This window comes from Apostichopus japonicus, chromosome 12 (genome assembly GCF_037975245.1).
Source record: "Apostichopus japonicus isolate 1M-3 chromosome 12, ASM3797524v1, whole genome shotgun sequence".
NCBI lineage: Eukaryota > Metazoa > Echinodermata > Holothuroidea > Aspidochirotida > Stichopodidae > Apostichopus > Apostichopus japonicus.
Window position 1 is genome coordinate 14,371,219 of NC_092572.1, and position 19,040 is coordinate 14,390,258.

At 34.7% G+C, this 19,040-nt stretch overlaps 1 protein-coding gene across 1 annotated transcript; it reads left to right on the plus strand.

The window, feature by feature from the left end:
- The first annotated feature begins 6,666 nt into the window (after positions 1 to 6,666).
- Positions 6,667 to 11,215, plus strand: LOC139977275 (uncharacterized). Its single transcript, XM_071986561.1, has 6 exons — positions 6,667 to 6,850; positions 7,039 to 7,359; positions 7,579 to 7,860; positions 8,032 to 8,355; positions 9,345 to 9,650; positions 11,061 to 11,215. The coding sequence occupies exons 1-6, from the start codon at positions 6,772 to 6,774 to the stop codon at positions 11,213 to 11,215; spliced, it is 1,467 nt and encodes a 488-aa protein (XP_071842662.1). The 5' UTR covers positions 6,667 to 6,771.
- The last annotated feature ends 7,825 nt before the right edge of the window (positions 11,216 to 19,040 follow it).

The window sequence follows — 19,040 nt, forward strand, 5'->3', positions numbered from 1 at the left end:
AATGAAATGGGTCTATAATTTTTGTATAAATCTGCTTCGCCCTTTTTAAAAATCGGTATAACCTTTGCAATTTTCAACGAATCTGGAAATGTTCCAGTATTAAAAGATAAGTTACAAATATGAGTCAAAGGCTTAGTAATTAAAGGAATAATGTGTTTAATGATACCTGGCTTAAAATCATCATATCCTGCTGCTTTATTAGGTTTTAGACAAGCAGTCGCAACGTTAAGGAGTTCCTCCTCACATACAGGAAATGTAAAAATCGAATTGTTGTGACTAGTTTTATGCATAAACTCGTTATGCGTCCCTTTGCTCGTAATCTTGTCTGCCAATGAAGGACCAAGATTGATAAAGAAGTTATTGAAGTCGTTTGCAATATCGATGTCATTGGTAATCTCTTGATCGCCATTTTTGAAAGAAGCAGGATATGTTGATTTTTTGCGGTCATTATGAAGAATTTCATTAATGATATTCCAGGTATTCTTCGAATTATTTCTAGCATCATAAAACTTGTTATTAAAATATAATCTCTTAGAGAATCTAATAACATGATTAAGCTTATTACGATAGGTATTATAAGAAGTCTTTTTTTTAATTATAATTAATTAATTATAAATTTATTTATAATTTAAAATAATTTAATTTAATTTAATTTAATTTTTTAATTTAATTTTTTAATTAAATAAAATTAAAATAAAATAAAATAAAAAAAATAAATAAAAAAAAAATAATTTAATTTAAAATAAAATAATTAAAAAAAAAAAAAAAAAAAAATTAATTATAAATTATAAATTAATTATAAATTATAAATAAAAAAAAATAAAAAAATAAATTATATTGAGAGTGAAATCTACTTATTTTGTAATGCTCTTGTGAGTACAGTGGAAACGCATAATGAGAGAGCTTCATCTTGCTAGATGGCAATGACGATGCCAATTTTGCAACATTTTTATGTACAAACTAAATAATATGAGATGAACACGGAAATGATCAGTGAAAAGTATTTTTTTTACAGGACACAGGCTATTTTTGTATAAGTCCTGAATGTCCAGATTTCAGTAGTTGCTGTACCAGTCAGGATTCTGTTAAAAAAAATAAACTGAGTTTATAAAATCGACTGGCCAGACACCGGTTAACACACACCGCGGTCATCAAGTATATCAGTTTTGAATTCTTCTTTTATTTCAGTTCTCCAGTCCTCTGTACGTTCGTCAACTGTTGTATTTCTAAGAAAAATGTCGTCATTAACATAACTCTGGAGGCACTGGTCCTTTTTTTTATGTATAGTTCTAACATTCAGAAAAATTGACATAATTTTGTTGGCTTTATACTAACACATTTCCATCTTACACTGTGCAATTAGTTTGGTAAATCACTCGTGTTAAATCTACAACATATTTTGTGAAATCAACACCATGTGTTCTGTAGTACGTTTTTACATCATGTTTCACACAATGTTTTTCCCCCCTTCACAACACAGGATAGGTGCACTGGTTGCACCAGCTTTCTTTGTGTAAAATGTGAACAAGTTGAGTGTTTTTTCTTCTCTAGATAAATTGTTTTAATGTTGTAAACAATAACTAAGGAACCTTTCAGCTCAATTGCCATGATAGGTTTTATTTGGTAATAAATGACACGTGTTAATACGTACACGCACCTCAAATAGAATTGTCTCATTAGGAACGCACGCCATATTTCAATTGGTCAGTACATATTGTAGTAAATATTGTTGCGATATTTTGATTGTCGGGCGTTTGAATTAACTCTGAATAATTAACGATATTGTGAAGAATGAAAGCATCATACACAATCAATCTAGCCCCCTTTGTTCATTTCAGCGTGCGTGTCAACAGCTTCCGCTGAGTACAATAAAGAAATATCAACTAGGTTTGCAATTGATACACATGTGTTAAACTAACACGTTTATACGGACACATTCTCTTTATATGGAATAAACAATTACTTTATTATAAAAGTGTTAACAACAGGTCCTTTCTTTAGAAGATACATTTTTTACAACCGTGAAAAATTAGCTATGTACTGGGAAAAAATGTGTCACTCCTTCCACCCTCCCAACGACTCCCACCCATCCAACCCCATATCTCTCACCCTTCTACCGCTTTTACCACTTCAACCCATCTGACATCTCCGTCAAATGAAATGTCAATACAGTCTTGATTTATTCGACACTTTTATCAATAAACTATAAATTTTCTAGTACTCGACTTGTCTGTTCTCTGTGTAACATTAGGGAAAACCCTTCAGTAAAAGTTACAGGAAATAGATCAAGTCACTGAACACCAATAGAACTTCATTAAACATTCAATTTACGATTAAAGTTAGCGATTGATAGAAAAAGATGGATTGATTTGAAAGTTAATTGATCAGTAACCTAAGTATATTAATTAGAATATGACTTGTTACGATCCATTTTAACTGTAAAATAAGTTAATGGGGTTCCGCGTTAATTACCCATACCTTATGATAAATTTATCGTTTCTAATAGACTACTTGCCATGCAATAAAACTCACTTACGACTGCGAGCAAAGAGAGTAGATGTGGAATCGTGACTTCACTTGTTCACGCAAACTACTTTTTTCCACTGTGTTTATTCACAATACCTTAACACATAATACACAAGAATCAGTAAAAAGACTTACATAAAGAACCTTACATAAAGAATCATTACAATCGCTAAGGTTACACAAATTGTTTTTTCGCTTAGATATAAAATAGTACAGGTCAAGTCGAAAGCGAAACTTAAAATAAAATTCGGGCACATCTGGGATTTAACCTACCGGTATAAATATATTTTTACCACGCAAAATTAAAATGTTCACAGGATTACCCATATCATCAAAATCACCAAAACAAATATTGGACAATTTTTTTCTATGAAGATACATAGGTGCATGTTTAGGTTACGTGTTTTTAAATATAATGACTGAATAACTTTACAAATACAAATCATCCATTGTCATGTCCATAAAATAAGTGTGTTCTTCTATTCATCCCTTGTTTGTAACATGTTTAATGTAAAATAGTAATCTCAGTTATACAAATTGTTAAAATAAATACATACGTCAGATTGTGGACTTACGACAAAGTAAGGTTGTTTTCACATTTAATGTTATACAATGTGTATGTTGCTTACTATAATTACCGATATTGGATAAAACAAAACTATAATGCGATCACTGACTAAAAATAAAAATGTTGAAAGTGGAACTCAATCATCTTCCTTTCTGGCAATGTTTAACAACCTTTGTAACTACCATTCAATGCGAAGACTTATTTATATTAACTCTTTTGTGAAGCATGTAACAAACTCAAAACAAAAGGATGTTCAAAGTCAATAATGCATTGATCAAAAATCGCTAAAATGATGCTTTTAGACTTCACTTATTAACGAAACTAATATCATATTCTTTTGTAAGAAACATATGTTTAAATTAATTACCATTTATTGAACCATGTACCGTTTAATAGTTGACAAAGCGACAACTAAAGTCATTATTTACCAACCCTTGATGTTAAGTGTGTCATCATCTGTTGGTAATCAGACTTGTTTTCTTTCTGTTAAAACACCAGTGAAACACTTGTTAAATGGAGATACAAATAATTGTCTTACTACGTATGATTCCCTACGTATATGCTAAATGCGGTTTCAGTAAAACAGAAGATGTATGAGCTTACGTTTTCTCTTTAATATATAGAGTTTAGTTAGATTCGGCTTAAATGTAAAAAACAATGTATACAATCTTTATGTAATCATAGCGTAATATTTCTATAATCTCAGCACGGAATACGTTACCCCTTGAGGTATTTGATTCTACATGAGAATGCACAATTTTATTTTATATGAGCAGGAAAATGGATCACGTGAAGAAAAGGGGCTATGTATCCGAGTCTTTCTCGTTCAGAAGGTCCTGTTCGAGAAAGTAGTGACAGAGTTACCCCTACAGAATCGTTATTCCGAAAGTATTGTGTGCTGCATAACTCACGGTGCATAGTGCTTGACTTATTTTACTATTGAAGGGAAATCAGATGGGGATATTTGCCCAGCACCGTTGCGTAATGAATGTCACAGACTGTAGCATTTTCTCTTTATAATAACGTTTCAGTAACAGAGCGAACCATCCGATGACAAAAAAAAACATATCCCAGTCATGAATTCCTTAGCTAGCAGATGAATTCATGACTATGTTCAGGTTAATTGATGACCAAGTGCCCACACGTCCCAGATAGGTCGTGTGTTATTCAGTGAAGCAAAGTTAATAATGTAAAATCACGGTTACTTTTATTTCTATCCATACGAGGTAAACCCGTCATTATTATTTTTTTTTTGTTCTCTGGGACAAAATCAAATGTTACGGACTACTAGTAGCAGAAAATGCCACAAAGTCTGAACGTTTTGCAGACTAGCCTAGTACTGTCAAGAAAAGAATCACTTCGGTGTGTAGAATACATTTTGAAAAAAATGACAACGTTTTAATCGGTTTATTTAACAACAAAATAACGGATTGCAATTTGATTCCTCAAAATAAGCTTGACGTTATATTGACTCATTTTTTTTTTTTGTAATACGCAACATGCGATTCCTCTACTAATGTGCAAGATATGTATTTCCCATATCCATCCACATATCCTTTTGTTAAGGAATCATGAAAACCACATCGGGACAATCTCATCATAGTAAATTTATATTATTCCTGTTCCCTTAAAAAAAATGTAACTGGATAATGACAATTCCGTAACCATTAAGCATGCCATCTCCATTAGATTGCATGGTAAAACAAATGCTTGTTTAAAAATGTGATAACATCACTTCCCCGTAGCCCTGGCTGTACCCGTAAAGAAGTAACGTGATGGGAGAAAGCAATAAAAACAATCATAAACACTTGATATTATTACTACTAGACGCTATAAAACATTAATTATTCTTCTAAAGAACACTTTCGGACACTTGAAATGTTCAATTATTAAGCACTTAGAAGGAGATGCGAACATGTCGTTGGCGGTTAACTGTGTATCCTGTGTTGACGGACTTGGAAAGGTACTTTAAGTATATACAATGCATATTAACTTGAACGAACAAAAAACAAATAACACACTTATAGAAGTAAATGTTCAATCACATTCTTGCTATAATTGAACAATGTTAACATTAATAAATTCACACTATAACTGCTTCCTTATAAATCAATTGGTGGCGTTATTGCCCCACAAAACCATGCTTTATCCAGTAGCATATTATCTGTAATTACAGGTAGTGTTTCAGGCTTACTTGTATCATCAAACCATATAGATAATGCCCAACAAAACCATTTTTATACTCATTTTAGTTAGAGCAGTGGTGTTATTTATATGAAATTACTATTTTGCTGACTGTTAAGGCGGAATATACCTTCATTCATAACGTGTTACTCCAAGAAGTGGCAGCTCGACACAAGAGCTATGGACTATGACCGCAGCCTACATAACAACAACAAAGAAAGATTGAATCAAAGTCGTTTCACATCAAAGTGATATTACGTAGAGTGAAACATCATGTATTGGTAATACATGTAAGCATACAATTAAGCTCGTGACAGCATCATTTTGTCAGCAACACTGAAAAGAGAGCAAGCAAATTTGAATTATTAAAATAAAATGATAAAGACCAGTCTAAAAAACTACTTAATTAACTCAACAACTCAACAATCAACAAAACTGAAGGAAATAGAGCATTATAACATATACCTGTGCCATTCCCACATATACTGTACTGGAGACTAAGGGTTCACTAAATAAACAATTTTTAAACATGCTATTAAATAGCTGCTGAATCGCGCCCTAAGTGGATTTGTGTGCATAATTGGATGGTTTCATATGGCAAAAAAAAATAGCATGGGGACGACTCATTTCAAAATTCGCCCTTTGATACCACTGCCACAACAGTTTACCTGCCTCAGGCATAATCAATAGGCTCTCGCGGTAGATCAGGGGAATTTGAGCTGAGGAAGTGTATTTTCTACGCTCGTTTCTATTGGGCTTGGCGGATTGATTACGTAACACACGCGCTAATGCTTCAGACTGATAACCTTGAAAGTTGCAGAACTGGCCAGCGGCGAAAACTTACGGCAGTCTTACTGAGGGGCAAATTTTCAAATGTTTCTCAAAGGAAGGGATATTCGTCCCCTAAGAACTATCTCCAATACCAATCCCTCCCCCTCCTCCCCCATTCAAGAAATCTGTATACATGCCTGTATAACCGTCGCAAAATACACGAACAACATACCTAAGTTTGATGGCATACCTATCACTGCAAACTAAGGAACACAAATGAGGCATAGTCGCTTGTATCGAATTTGTGTTAATATTTGAGAATTTGTAACTTCCGTTTTAAGATATATTCATCCAATTTATATGAACTAGCCTGCCATTATACGTATTAAACGTTTGCACTTTGTTATATGTGCACTCATTTCAAGCCGCTCCATTTTTCCTTTACTAATTATACACGTTATTCCTGTTTCGCCTGACAGTATTGTGTTGTATGTTGTGTTGTGCAATATCATCAACGCATGCGCACTATCACATGGTGGAACCTGTTGCTAATAACGTTAGCATAAGGCAACTGAATTATTTGTGTAAAGTTCCGTACAAGTTACAACACACTTCATTTGACTACCAATGTATTTTCAGTTCCTATTCATAGATTGAACAGAGGGCTAGCAGAAACTCAGGCCACAACAACTGCTGAACCGAGAAGCTGATTTCTCTTTAAAATGTCTTTAAAGTGGAGAAGATTAGTTTTACTGCGCTTTGTTTTCATAATAGCAATTGTTTCTAGGCTAACGTTAGTTGGTAAGGAAACGAAAGTCATTAATAGTTTTCACAGTGCTTCGTCTCACATTCTTCTTTTAAAATTAGGGATGAAAAGGACACAATCTAATCAAAATACAGAATGAAAACCTAGCTTTGATAAAATATCACCAAACTTTGCGTGTCTTATGATATGGTGAGATTATTCCATTCTAGCATTTTTATTTCAGATTCTTCAAAAAACAAGATTACAGGAGAATACAAGAGATTAAAACTGGCTAATATTGGTTCCTCGGCAACGATTAGATGCTCCTTCGAAACATTTCGTGATCAAGATGCAGTACAGTGGTCACACGGAGAGAAAGTAGTAATAGTTGACCTACCATTTAAGAATGAGGAGGACAATAATTATGCAACGGAAAGAATTGACACCACCGCGTCACTTATAATTAAGAATACTACCTATCATTACGCAGGAAATTACACGTGTACACAAATTACAAGCGCAGGAGGAAAATGGGTGGACCAGAACTGGCTGTTAATAGTACAAGGTGAGATATGTTGCATTATGCGTCATGTATATTTTTTCATCAAAACTAAACCTCCTAAAGGTGCTTACAATATTTCAGGAAACAGTTTACCATGTAATTTCAAGTTTCAATTAAACTGAAAATATATCACATACACTGAACCACTTCGAGTGATGTTTTTCGAAGCTATTCCAGTTTATAATTTACCAATTATATAGCAGTTTCATTTTTTGTTTTCAGATGGACCATATTTGGAATCAATTACAACGGTTATGCAAACTAAATCCATTCCGGCGACATGTTGTGTGGAATTTTCACACGCCGTTTATCACGTAAAATATCTTTGGTCGATTGATATTCCAATATTCATAACAGACAAAAGCAGCGACACATTTGCACCCAGAGTTCCTATTTGCAGCAATGTGTCAATCACAGCAAAACGAAGCTATCACAACAAGATGTTGAAATGTGCTATAACAAATGGACTCAATATCTCCAGCTACAGGCGTGTACAAGTTATGTGTAAGTACAAATAAACTGTGAAAACTGTATTTTCATTAAAAAATGGGAAATAGTTTACCGACCATGTTGTCTTGATCTATTAAGTTTTAAATATTCATGAAGTGTTTCTCCTTAAATTCAACTATTCTGCCATTGCTTTCTCATTTTCTTGGTTCCCATTACAACTTACAGACCCCGCCACTGCAGTATGGGAGTCTCCAGAAGAGTCAACGACTCCATTAATTGTTGAAAATAACACTTACATCAATATAACATGCGTATATGATGGATTTCCGCCTCCTAATATTACATTGCAAAAGTACAATGCTGATTTAGAAATGCGATGGACCAACACGAACTCCTTTCCTGAACCTGTTAGACGAAATGAAACACATATCACAGTAACATTTCTGTACTACTTCGCAAGTGAGAAATCAAGTGAGAGGTTAAGATGCTTTGCTTCAAACAACTTGTCAGACATTCAAGGCGACCATGGAGTTCTCGTGGAAGCATTCAGTAAGGATGTTATTCGTTTCGTAAATATGTGTCCTTGGAAATTGTTAAAATGGAATGTTAGGTTAAGATGCACTTGATAACAAGTTTGCATAGACATGTGTAGCTAATTAAGGTATATTTATCATGTGGTAACTTAAAGGAAAATGCAAAGCATTACCATTGTCTGAACGTTGTCTTAATCTGACATTATTGTAATAATGTGGGTAGTGTTAGCTCAGTGGAGTGTTAGCTCAGCGGAGAGTTATCTCAGTGGTTAACGCCGGTGCCTTTCAATCATAAAGGTCCCCGGTTCGAGCCACTCCCAGATTAATGTATGTCATCCAGTTACAGAGTTGTTGACAATTAACAATTCATAATCATGGACGTTAAAAATGAATGTAAGAGACTGACTTCGGTCAGCTTGCGGCTTTGATAAGCCAATGAGGCTCCTTCGCGAGTTCCTACTTGCAGGAGGATCTGATATACAGTGTGGAAGAAGAGGTTTTTGGTCGTAACGTTACTAAGAGTTATACATAGGGTTTGTATATATACATATGTCGTGAGCAAGTTCCGAACAAAACCATGACTTTTGTTGAAGAGTCCAAACCGCCACAATTAGGACAGAGAGAAGTGACAGTGTAACACCACACTGGAAAATGCATACCCGAAACGAGTTTTATACTCTGACACCCCCCCCCCCCCCCTCTCTCCCTCTTTCCTTCTCTCTCTCTCGAAGTATAAATATAATTTTGAGAAGTTGCAGACTATCATGACTATCATATTAATCAAATATGTTAGCTAGGGGTTTCAACTCCTGTAAAATTAAACAAACATTAGGCAAGAAATAATTACGAATAACATCACAGCATGCATATATCTAGCTTAGCATGTGTTCAACAAGTCAAATTAATGTATAAACAGCCAATTCCTTTGTGTCACTGACACTTTACAACAGTAATAAGTTCTATTTACTACCGTATTTAAGCCTGGCTTTTCTTAACATTATCCAGTCCCAGCAACGGTAGTGATATTGTCCGGGCCACGGTACAGCCATATGGGTGATGACATAACGATAACGTGTGCTAGCTATGGACGTCCAACGCCAGACGTTTCCTTACAAAAGAATGTTGTTGGCCAATGGGAAACAGTGAATGAAGTGTCACCTACTATAAAGAATGCTACCACCAATCCACTCCAGCTCATATGGGAATTTCGTCTGGTAGTGAACAGTGCTGATACGGGAGAGTACAGATGTCACGCCAACAATACAATAGACACTTTTGATGATAGTAGTGCTTTACCTGTAGAAATTTCAAGTAAGTAAGGTTCATTTGCACAATGGTCCTTTTCAATATATGAAGTTCATTTCTCCAATATATAATCTGTATATTAAAACATCTGTATAAATTGTCTCGTCAGCCAGTCCGCACAATCTCAAAAGGCTCTTCAAAGCATAACTTTGTTTATATGTTCAAATAATATCTCAAGAAGAGCTTCCTAGTAAATTCAGTAAAGGGACACACTATATGTTTAATGCTTAGAAAGAAGTATCGTTGGAATATAATATCTTCAACAGCGTATCAATACAAATTAATAACCCTGGAAATCTACATCAGCATGTTGCACGTACAGTTATTTATATTTGGTATAAACATTAATCCAATTTCGATCATCCAATTCTCATCGAAATGTACCTTTTTCCTTGCTTTCTCCGTTTGTCTCACACATAAACAAAACATACGCCTTAGTGGCATTGCATCCTCGTTCTCGCTTAAGCGTCGTAAAAATAAATGCTTGATCACTATCATTATTACTAAGCACTTGTATCATGAACTGTATTTTACATTACTCTATATAGCAAATGTGGAGTATATTATAGTACAACTTATATATTACAAATAGGGCTACTGTTACTTCTTGACCCACACAACTCTATTTAACAGATCAAATATCTCGTAAAATGATCGACGGAATGTCTAGGGACTTCTACAGTAAAATAGATACATAGCACTATGTTATTTCTTTAACATACTCCCACGACCGCCGCAACGATCGGACTGTTTATTCTGAATAATACTAGGCTGTCATTCATTATCTTGGTTGACTCGTTTGCGCATTCGGTATTTGGTTTAAACACTAAAACTGATACCACAGAATACATACTTTCTAGTAGTATGTTACGCAAAATGTCAAATATCACGTGATCAAATTAGATACAGCCTGTGCACTTATCAAAAGTCTGTAATTGTGTAATTGTGTAAGTTTCAAGTCAAGGAAAGTTTATTGATGAACAACATTGCTTTTGTACATAACTAATGAGACAATAACTTAAAGTTCTGCACTCGCGAGGATGTCCTGTAGTGAGTTACATTGTTTGTATGATATTTGTTATTACCTTCACACCCTAATTCGAGGATGAGATCTGCAATTCCATTAATTGCCTACGTGTTTTTTTTTTCTGAATGGATACAGAAATGGTCCTTCATTAAAGACACACGTGTAGGCTATATATTGCACTTAAGTTTTAAGCAGGAAGATAAGCTCAAATTACGTAAACAGTTCAGGCAGTAAAGTATTATTTTTACCGAGACTGTTCAAATATCCCAAACCAAATAACATCCGGACAGTTCCTATTTGGGCTGTAAGAATTATTTTATTCAAAATTTGAAGCCTGTAAGCATATATTGTATATTTAATATGCATGTTTTAATTTGTCTTTCACACAGTCAGCTTGTCCATGTTTATCCAGAAAAATATCCAAACAGCTGTCAGCCTACTCATCTGTGTACTAGTCATCATTATTGTAATAGCAGCGACTAGTTGTCAAAGTAAGAATATTCTTTTGATCGTTTTACGACTGAGTTTTGTAAGAAGAGGATAAGTTATTTTTTTTTCCAAAGCCAAGTTAGATGTTACAGTTGGCACTCGGATACGTCATCTGCTAGTGTCACTTCGTAACCATAAAATGCGTGTTATGGCGCGTGCTTGAGAGCCCTTTACGTGCTTTATTGACTTGAAATAACCTAAGAATTTACCAGTTGGTGATATTCTGATCAAATCCATAGCAAACATATTTTGATATATAGACATAGAAATCATAACATTATTTATTATATTATTATTTATAAATTTGCTTCATCATGATCATTCTGTTATCTTATGTTTTATGGCTGATATAATGCTGTACAACACTTCCGTTTCAAAAGATGGTTGTTACGTTGTTATAGTGTTGTAAACTTTTGTCATGCTGTTTACATGCAACATTTTTGAAATGACTCGATAACTTAATTTAAATCTGTCTTATTAAAAAATCTTACAAAGCATATACTCAGTTATCAGCCAAATTTTAATCGGTCCGCTATCACTTATGATGATATGAAATACACGGGGCATTTTTTATGATGCTTTGTTCACCAGAAAACCTTTAAATAATGCTATTGCAACGGCCTCACCAAATGAGTGTACACCAGTATGGCATCATATTTGTACAAAATATGCTAAATTATGCTTTTTATGCTAATTTTTAAAATTCCCAATCGAAAAAAAGGGTCCCAGTGTTATGAAGTGACTGCTGAAGAATCTTGCTCAATTTGGATATGTTTCATTCTGAAATATGAAAATGTACAACACATAAGAAACTTCCGTCAGCTTGCGGCTTTGATAAGCCAATGTGGCTTCTTTGTGAGTTCATGCAGGAGGATCTTTAATACATACATATTTACACGCATACACACACACGCATAAACACCCATACATACACACACGCGTACATACACAAATACATACATACATGTCAAACTGTTGGTCTAGTGATTTCGAGTTGGCAGATTGTCTTTGCATAGAGTGGTCATGGGCAATGCCATTTCAATCGAACATTTCGACTCACCATTTGAGGTCAATCTTTGGAGTCTTGCGGTATTTTCTTGGTTGAGGATTCACACTTTTATGATAAACCTCTATACTTGCTTATATACGATCGGACGGTAATTATCTTTATAATAATAAGGACAATATGCTTGAGAATATGCACTGGCTTTCCAAAATTAGTCTAACGTTAGCCTTAAAGTAAAACGTGTATTTGTATCGTGTAGTCACTTTATGCGTTAGTTGCGTACACGTGCAGACTCAGGAAAGTGTTTCAATACAAATTTAGCTTAGACTAAAGATCAGCGAATTACTTAATACTGGAATGCTTTAACGATTACACAAACTGTTGGCTGTTAACCAAGCCTACCAGTTACAAAGGATGATCTCTGAGTTCTACGAAACATGTTAGAACCAAGATGTAGCGAAAGTGAGTGAGCATTTGTAAAGAGATATGGACAATGCGCACAGTTTAAGGGACTATGGTCTAATGACTGTGTTTTACCCCATAACGAGCCAGATTGAAACCAATACCCCAATGTAACGTAATCTTTCCCTTAACATTCCCTCGTTTACTTGAATAATTTTTAGTTTTCATAGCAAAATTATCTAGAAGGTATTTCTGCAAATATCTTATCATAATTTTTTGTCAAAAGAACACTTATTTGCCCGCTGTTAATGACTGTCAAATTATGATATAAAAAATATATATCGTTTATAAGTAACGGCTCATAGCACCCACGGATATTAGGACTGATTTAAGTCTAGATTACAAACTGACTCCGCCACGCCATAGCGTATGGAACAAAAACATAGTACTAATATAATTATTATAATGCCAACATAACATCAGTGACAAAGGATGTGGCATCTAGTAGGTATTTAGTTTCGATTCAGGCTGGCTGTTTATTTAGTGCTGCATTAGGAACCGTTGTCCTTGTATCTGGATTATACATCATTATACCTTGTGTGATATTTCGTTTATTGTGATGTAGTCTATGTCTTTTATATTTTAATGACAGATATATCTTGGGCGCCAAATCAGTCTTTATGGTTCAACAAATATTTTTTTCAACTACTTAGTGGAGTTTCACGAGAATATACTTTTGGAATAGCTTAGTCTATAGAGCTGGTTAAAATTTCGCTGTACTCAAAGTATTGTAACCAAATACAGGATGTTAAACCCGACTCTTCGTTTCATTATTTTGATAAAACCTATATTCTTAGGAAAACAGATCATATTTTCGCTATTTTGTTACCCTTGTAACCTTCAATATACTTTAAACCAATCTAAGTGAGTGGTTCATGTGAATAGGAACATTTATCGACTGAAAAAGTGTTTGTCTTTCCTGTTTAAGAGTTAAACATTTTTTTAGTTACACAATTTTTAGTATCCACATGTATAAGCAAAAGAAGGTATGTAGCGTCATTATCCGGAGGTGACTTTCTTGTTGGTCATTTACATTAACGATGACATTATGTACTACAAGTGATTACTTAAATGATAATGGTGGTCTGGGATTGGAGGTGATAATTTGTGTAAAAAGTGGGGTTGAATGTGGTTTTGTAAAGTAATGAAAATGAGCTCTCAACGTGACACATTGTTCAAGTTGGGGAGGGGGGTAAGGGAACGGGTTGAAAACTTGGGTGAGTGATCTAATTTGTTAGTTATCTCATCAAAGTTTCGAAAAATAGTCAATACAATAAGCCACTAACTAACCTGTTATTTCTATCAGCATGTAAACCTTTTGAACTTGAGTTTTATATGAGAGGATGGAGGGGGGGGGGGGTGGGGGTGGGAGTTGTGGTTTGTATGAGGGGCCTAATAATGGTATGGCAGGCAATCATAGTATATTGTAGTCATACCTGTTTCATACGTAAATAGTAGCCTAAACCGTGGAACGATTCTTTTCCTTTTCTTTCTTCGTACATTATTTCTTTTGTCCAGATTTTTTGCTGTTTACTCAAATCTGGATATATAGCCGAGCTTGTTCCTTGCACCATTCATCGGATGAGCAAACAAAAACAGTTAACAGTTAGTAGGTCGGGCTTTAAATTACCCAACAGAGCGTGACAGGTTGGGTATGGGAATGGGTTTCAGTTCCCTTTAGACATTTTCAGAGTGACAAAGATTAAAAAACAAAAGAAATTTAACATCCGTGTGAAGTCGTAATGGTTTAAATACTCGAAGGGATTATAAGTTGAAAGTATGAACGTGTCCTCCATTGACGCGGGTTGAGGGTGGCCTTGGGGAATGGGGTGGGGGTGGGTAAGCATATTGGGAAATATATGTTGGTTGAGGTAGACGGAGGAGGAGGTGGTCACTTAGTATAATAAATGTTGGCTTGAATAATAAAATAAGAACTTTCAGAGATAATGAGAAATGGCTAATTAAGTGTGGGAATTAATGGGGTGGGATGTGAGGTGGAGGAGGGGGATAGAGATAAATGGAATCACGGTGTCATTACGACAGAGGTATGTGGGGAGGGGTGGAGGAGTGTACAACCCAAGTGGTACTAGGATTGGTTATTGACGTCGAGGAGTTGTAAGCATAGAGATTCATACACATCACAATTTCATGGAAAATATTTCACTGGCGGGGAATGGAGGGAGTGGGGAATAGTCTCATTTCCCACATCTTTGATCAGCTTTTAAGCCAATGGTGCAAAAAAATGGTTCTAAATAACATAGAGCAATTTCTGGATCAAAGATCTTGATAAAATTTGTATCCGCATTGAAAGTAATTTGTAGTGACAAGACTGACCAATTTTTTTCATCGTCTAGCATATATCTAGCCAAAACGATTGTTCTTATAAGTATAATAAAGATAAAATACATAAAAATAATAATCGGATTAACCAAAACAATTGACAAAATAACATTTTTTTTATTCTTTTACTTGTGACTCAAGTTTCTTGATTCAATATTGAACTAAATTAATTATTATCGCGATAACTTAACAAATACCGGAAGCGAAAATAATAGACACAAGTTGAAAACTAATACAATGAGCAAAATGTCTCTATACAATACAGATACATGTTTCACATAGCGGCCTCATTGTTTGATTTATTTTTATTCTTTAAGAAATAACTAATAAACATATAAACGATATCTTATGTCATGCAATGTCTGATAAACAAAAGGTTTTATAACATCAGTTTTTTTTATCGGTTTCCGTCAGATCACTTCCGACCAAGATACAAAGGTGATTGAACAATAAAGTCAGTAAAGGTAAAAAAATTAAAATAAAATATATAGTGTAATAAAAGGACAACAGAAGAGTAGCATATAGTAACATGTTCGTTGTGACTATGGTAGGCTTACAATGGAGTATTGTATGAATTACAATGAAGAAATACACTGACAAGGCATGCCATGGTTATTATGCAAGTATAATACGACGCATTGAAAGAAAAGATCAAATTTTCTTAGTTACACACTTCTTAGTGTCAAGATGTTTAAGCAACAGAAGGTATGTAGCGACTTTCGCGTTGGCCATTTACACATAACGATAAAATTATGTAGTACAAGTGATTACTTAAAGGTATTCTCTCAGCTAATCTTGTCTCCCGTATTGCCCCCGTATTCCCCGATTTAAAAATAAAAGCAATGCCGCCCTCTGTCCTAGCGATAACAGATTCATTCCTTTATTGTGGCATTTTCATCCTTAACTATAAACAGGATATGGTTCTGGCACTGTTACCGCAAAGTTCTAAGGTGTGCGAAATTCCAATCCGTATCTCAGTTCTGCGTACCCTAAAGGCCTACTGTGTAATCGTAGTGTGCGGTATGTGCGAGCAACTACTACACGAAGGTGCTATACATGATAGTTGTACACACTTTTTCTATTGGCTATGAAACAATGCATTTGTCAGGGTAAAACAAATCCTCCATGCGACGGGGGCAAACCCTTTAACCCGATGTTCGCTGGCATGTCGTACGACAGCTACAGACCGAGGGATCTGCTGCACTTGAAATAATTGCATCGCCACTTTGTGATAAATTGCTCTAATCCATTACGTAACTTTTTGAGAGATAAATAGTAGTAAGCTTAGGGTACACACTTTTTTAGTTTGGTTGCTGGCAATCCACAAAAAAATAAATTAAAAAAATAGTGATACATTGCCCCAGCACAGCTTGGATAGGTCTAATTTACGGTAGCTAAATATATAGGCGCGGTATGTATTCAATTGTTTTAATGAGCAATGAAAACAACATTATTGATAGAATGATTTGCGCTAGGTAATGAATGGGGAGGTCATCCGAGAACTTCAGGCTGTGCATTGGTATACATTTCTTCCTTTTTGAGTTAGTTGAGGCTTCATATCATGGGTTCTGTTTCTGTAGTAAGCGGTGATTAGATACGCGTAAGATCAGGGACTCCTTGTTAAATGAGGAATTCTGCGTTCTTTTCAATGGTTTTTCTCAACCTCACTGATTCCACGATGCCATTACGACACACATAACTAGCTTATCTATTCAAATCTTACTTCAAATGGTGGCATAAAAAGTCGAAAAATTTACAACTTTCAACTTTGTTTCTCTCGAAGATATTTTCCGTTGGGACCCAAATAACCTCGCCCATAATATGAATATTTTAAAGGTACGAACGTCATTTGCCAATACGTAATACAACACAATGCTTGATTTGTGTAGATTGTCTATGGCATTTGTACCAGGGAGCTGTTAGAGTCCAGCTCGCCGGTTGTACCAAGTTACCAACTCGACGTTTGAATCTATTTTTAGCAACGGCTCATAGCTAAACCTGCATCTCTGATTGGTTAGATTCAAACTAGTGGGTTAGGGGAACTGTATGCGATTAATATGAAATGTGGAATGTGCAATATCTTAGACCGAAAGATTTTGTTTCACATCGAGAAAGCGTAGTTCCTTTGTTGTTAAATACTAGAGTAAGATTTTTGAAATGGTTCGGGGTAAGTATAAACACGTTTTTCGATTTGTACGATATTATACAGTTAAATAATGCATACAATTTATCATAAGTAAACAAGACTTTACCATCAGAGAAAGATGCGAAATCTCTCATCAACACATGATATTATCATATATAAATGATGCATACATACATTGGTAATTACGCCATCTAATTCTTCACGATATCTTACATTCTCTACTCAGATTTCTAACTCAGACTATACATGCATTCAACTCTCAACGAAGTTGCTACTCAATCTATGCATACCTCAAACAAGGATTAATCTAATGGTTATTAAACAAACGAAGCTGTAGGCTTGGGTTGTGTTGACACCATTTTTATATTAGTATGTCACTTAATGTATCATCTGTTTCTCCGTTGCAGGAAGCCAACACTATGAACATTGTTGGCTTTTCTTTAATTTTGGTCAGCTGTCTTTCAAGTCTGTGTGGTAAGCTGTGAATTTCTTCAAATATAATATGAGTTAAATGTGCAAGTGTCTCGCACCTCGCTCAATAGGGTTGAATTCTTAGCATTTATTTCATTTATTTTCTTTATCCCTGTCTTATAGTTCGATAATTATTAATTTGGCCTATACGCATATTGGATAATATCACGGATATTAATCGACTGATTGAACCGATTCACACAGAGATTAAAGTATCTGTACTATAAATCTTAAAGTTTTGTTCCACATTAAGGAAAAGATGGTGCTGATAAATCGGTAGCATGTATTATGAAGATTACAGTTATAGTGGAGAATATGTGTAGTTCCAACAAATGCATTACTTGATTGCAGTAGTTTTCGAACTAAATCTAAAATAGTATACGTAGAAAATTATTTTATCCAAGATACTCTATGCAATATATATTAGTTTAGTTCGATTTGGTAACATTCAATTAGTCTACTCTTGTTTGTAGCGTACCAGGAGCTCTTTTTAACATACTAAAAATGTGTAACCCAATAGAGATATATGCTCACCCCCGCCCCCGCCCAAAAAAAAAAATTGCTCCAACAAAGTTTATTTACTAATTTCTACTAAAATGGATAATTCTGATATATTTCCAGAACGATATCAGCATTTCTCCGTGTTATATATTTTTTTACCCAATTTTTTAACCCAACCTTAAATATTGCTACCATTGATATCAATAAACCTGCGCATTAGTCTCTAGACTTTAGACAATAAACAAAAATATCGGCTTCTTTAGGAGATAGGGGTGTGAAGAAAAACTGCACATTTGAATGAACTTACGTTAATTCAGAGATTCTAGCATCACAAGAATGTAATTCTTATAACAATTTAGGCTCGTTTCCAACATGTTACAAACTCGTTTCGTTTATTTGTTTTACTACAAAATCAAGTAGAACACGTTGCAAAATATATGAACAGCAATACAATAGAGGGAAGTGAAACTCAAAAGAAAAAAAAAACAGAGGTCTTGTCGAAGAGTTCATACAAAAAAAGGAAAAAAAAAAATCCGAAATACATAGAAAAAACCATTGAAGGTAGTAATTCAAACTTAGGAAATAGTACGAACCCCGACAACAAGATCGCACCTACCCTCACAAACCCTACCCTTTATCAACCAGAGCACCCACTCCCCCACTAAAGATACAAACCGATAGAGGGTAGAGTAGAAGGCTATCAGAATGTGCATGTATAGTTTCATAAAACCGGTAGAGCTTAAGGTATATACAAGCAGAAATTTAGCCAAATCTGTAGATGCTACGATGGCCAAAATGAGACGATAAAAATGTCAACTTCTTTTCTCCTATTTTTTCAAGTTCGTCCATCATCCAAAAAATAATTGGATATGCGATTTGTTAAATCGGAATGTAAACTGTTCATATCAAAACCTTCGACCTGATTCTTGAATTTGCGTCTGTCTCTCCTCCCCT